Below are 1969 nucleotides of genomic sequence, written 5' to 3' on the forward strand. Positions count from 1 at the left end.
ACGCCCCGCCCAGTTTAGTAGAACAAGCAAGAAACAGAGGCAGGCAAGCTAGAGACGAGAGGTTGCAAGTTATTGCCGTGTTCCATCGCATCTGCACAACGTCGACGACCGACCAGACGGACAGGAGGTTATACAAGATGGTGCAGCAAGCGGCGAAAGAGGTGATCCCGCTGCTGACGCCGTACAAGATGGGGCAGTTCGAGCTCTCCCACCGGGTGGTGCTGGCGCCGCTGACGCGGTGCCGCTCCTACGGGAACGTGCCGCAGCCGCACGCAGCGGTGTACTACTCGCAGCGCGCCACCAAGGGCGGCCTCCTCATCGCGGAGGCCACAGGGGTGTCCACCACCGCGCAGGGCTACCCGGAGACCCCCGGCATCTGGACGCAGGAGCAGGTCGAGGCATGGAAGCCCATCGTCGACGCCGTCCACCGAAAGGGCGCGGTCTTCTTCTGCCAGATTTGGCACGTCGGCAGGGTCTCCACCAACGGTACGTGGCACGCTTACGAGCGCAAATTTACTGTCAAGAACTCCTATGTGGTTGATCAAATGATTGGTCTCGTTGCTAATTCTTTGTAAATTGTGAACCGAACGGCAGATTTCCAGCCTGACGGGCAAGCGCCCATCTCGAGCACGGACCAGCAGATCACGCCGGACGCTGAGTCCGGCATGGTGTACTCCAAGCCGCGCCGACTGGCGACAGAGGAGATCCCGGGGATCGTCGACGACTTCCGGCGCGCGGCGCGGAACGCCATCGAGGCCGGGTTCGACGGCGTGGAGATCCACGGCGCGCACGGGTACCTCCTGGAGCAGTTCATGAAGGACAGCACCAACGATCGCACCGATGAGTACGGCGGCAGCCTGGAGAACCGGTGCCGCTTCGCAGTGGAGGTCATCGATGCCGTGGTCCGCGAGGTGGGCGCGCACCGTGTTGGCATTAGGCTGTCTCCGTTCGTCGACTACATGGACTGTGTCGACTCCGATCCGGCGGCACTCGGCAATTACATGGTGCGGCAGCTCAACATGCACGAGGGATTTCTCTACTGTCACATGGTGGAGCCTCGGATGGCCATTGTTGACGGCCGTAGGCAGATCCCCCATAGGCTCCTCCCATTCCGGAAGGCCTTCAACGGCACGTTCATCGCCGCCGGTGGGTACGACAGGGAGGAAGGCAACAAGGTGGTGGCCGAGGGCTACGCCGACCTCGTCGCCTACGGCAGGCTCTTCTTGGCTAACCCGGACCTGCCGAGGAGGTTCGAGTTGGGCGCACCCATCAACAAGTATGACCGCTCCACTTTCTACACACAGGACCCTGTCGTTGGCTACACGGACTACCCATTCCTTGACGACCACAACAACGACTCAGCTGCTCAAGCACAATCACACAGTTTATCGATTCAATCATGATTATTAAATGTGCGTGATTCATGCAACGCACATGGTTAATTTCCCCGTTCCCTATTCATCACTGGTTTGTATGAAGAGTTAGTAGCTATTGTGAGTATGCTTGTAGTGAATAAAACATCAATTCTGTCGAGTCTATATTTTTTTAATTTACATCTTACTCTTCGTTGATCTGATTGATGATAAGCATTTATTCAAATATTAATTGTGATCCTAAATCAAAGAAATGGTTGAAGAATCAATCATCTATTTATTAATCTGACTTGAGTTCAATTTGGACAAATTAGCTGCAAAGTCATTTTAATTAATTTGTGAAATTTAAATGAAGAAATGAACTTTGTACCATTGCAATTTAGGTCATCGGTTGCTCATATACCACTCAAACATTTCAATTTTCAACTTATCAATATTGCACTACAACGCACAAAGGTTGACATACGAGAAAATTACCGAGCGCCCGTGTGAAACCCTTCTGTAATGATATGTGCATGATGTATTTTTTTAAGATAAAGAAAGTTCTATTTAAAATAGAAATAAGTAACGCAGCTTGAAGAGATAGGATCTCGATC

At 52.6% G+C, this 1969-nt stretch overlaps 1 protein-coding gene across 1 annotated transcript; it reads left to right on the top strand.

Moving 5' to 3' along the window:
- On the top strand, positions 1-1553 carry LOC133926429 (12-oxophytodienoate reductase 1). Its single transcript, XM_062372368.1, has 2 exons — positions 1-486; positions 595-1553. Exons 1-2 carry the CDS (start codon positions 138-140, stop codon positions 1401-1403), a joined length of 1158 nt encoding a protein of 385 aa, XP_062228352.1. The 5' UTR covers positions 1-137; the 3' UTR covers positions 1404-1553.
- The last annotated feature ends 416 nt before the right edge of the window (positions 1554-1969 follow it).

Source organism: Phragmites australis, chromosome 8, assembly GCF_958298935.1.
Source record: "Phragmites australis chromosome 8, lpPhrAust1.1, whole genome shotgun sequence".
In the NCBI taxonomy this organism is placed as follows: Eukaryota; Viridiplantae; Streptophyta; class Magnoliopsida; order Poales; family Poaceae; genus Phragmites; species Phragmites australis.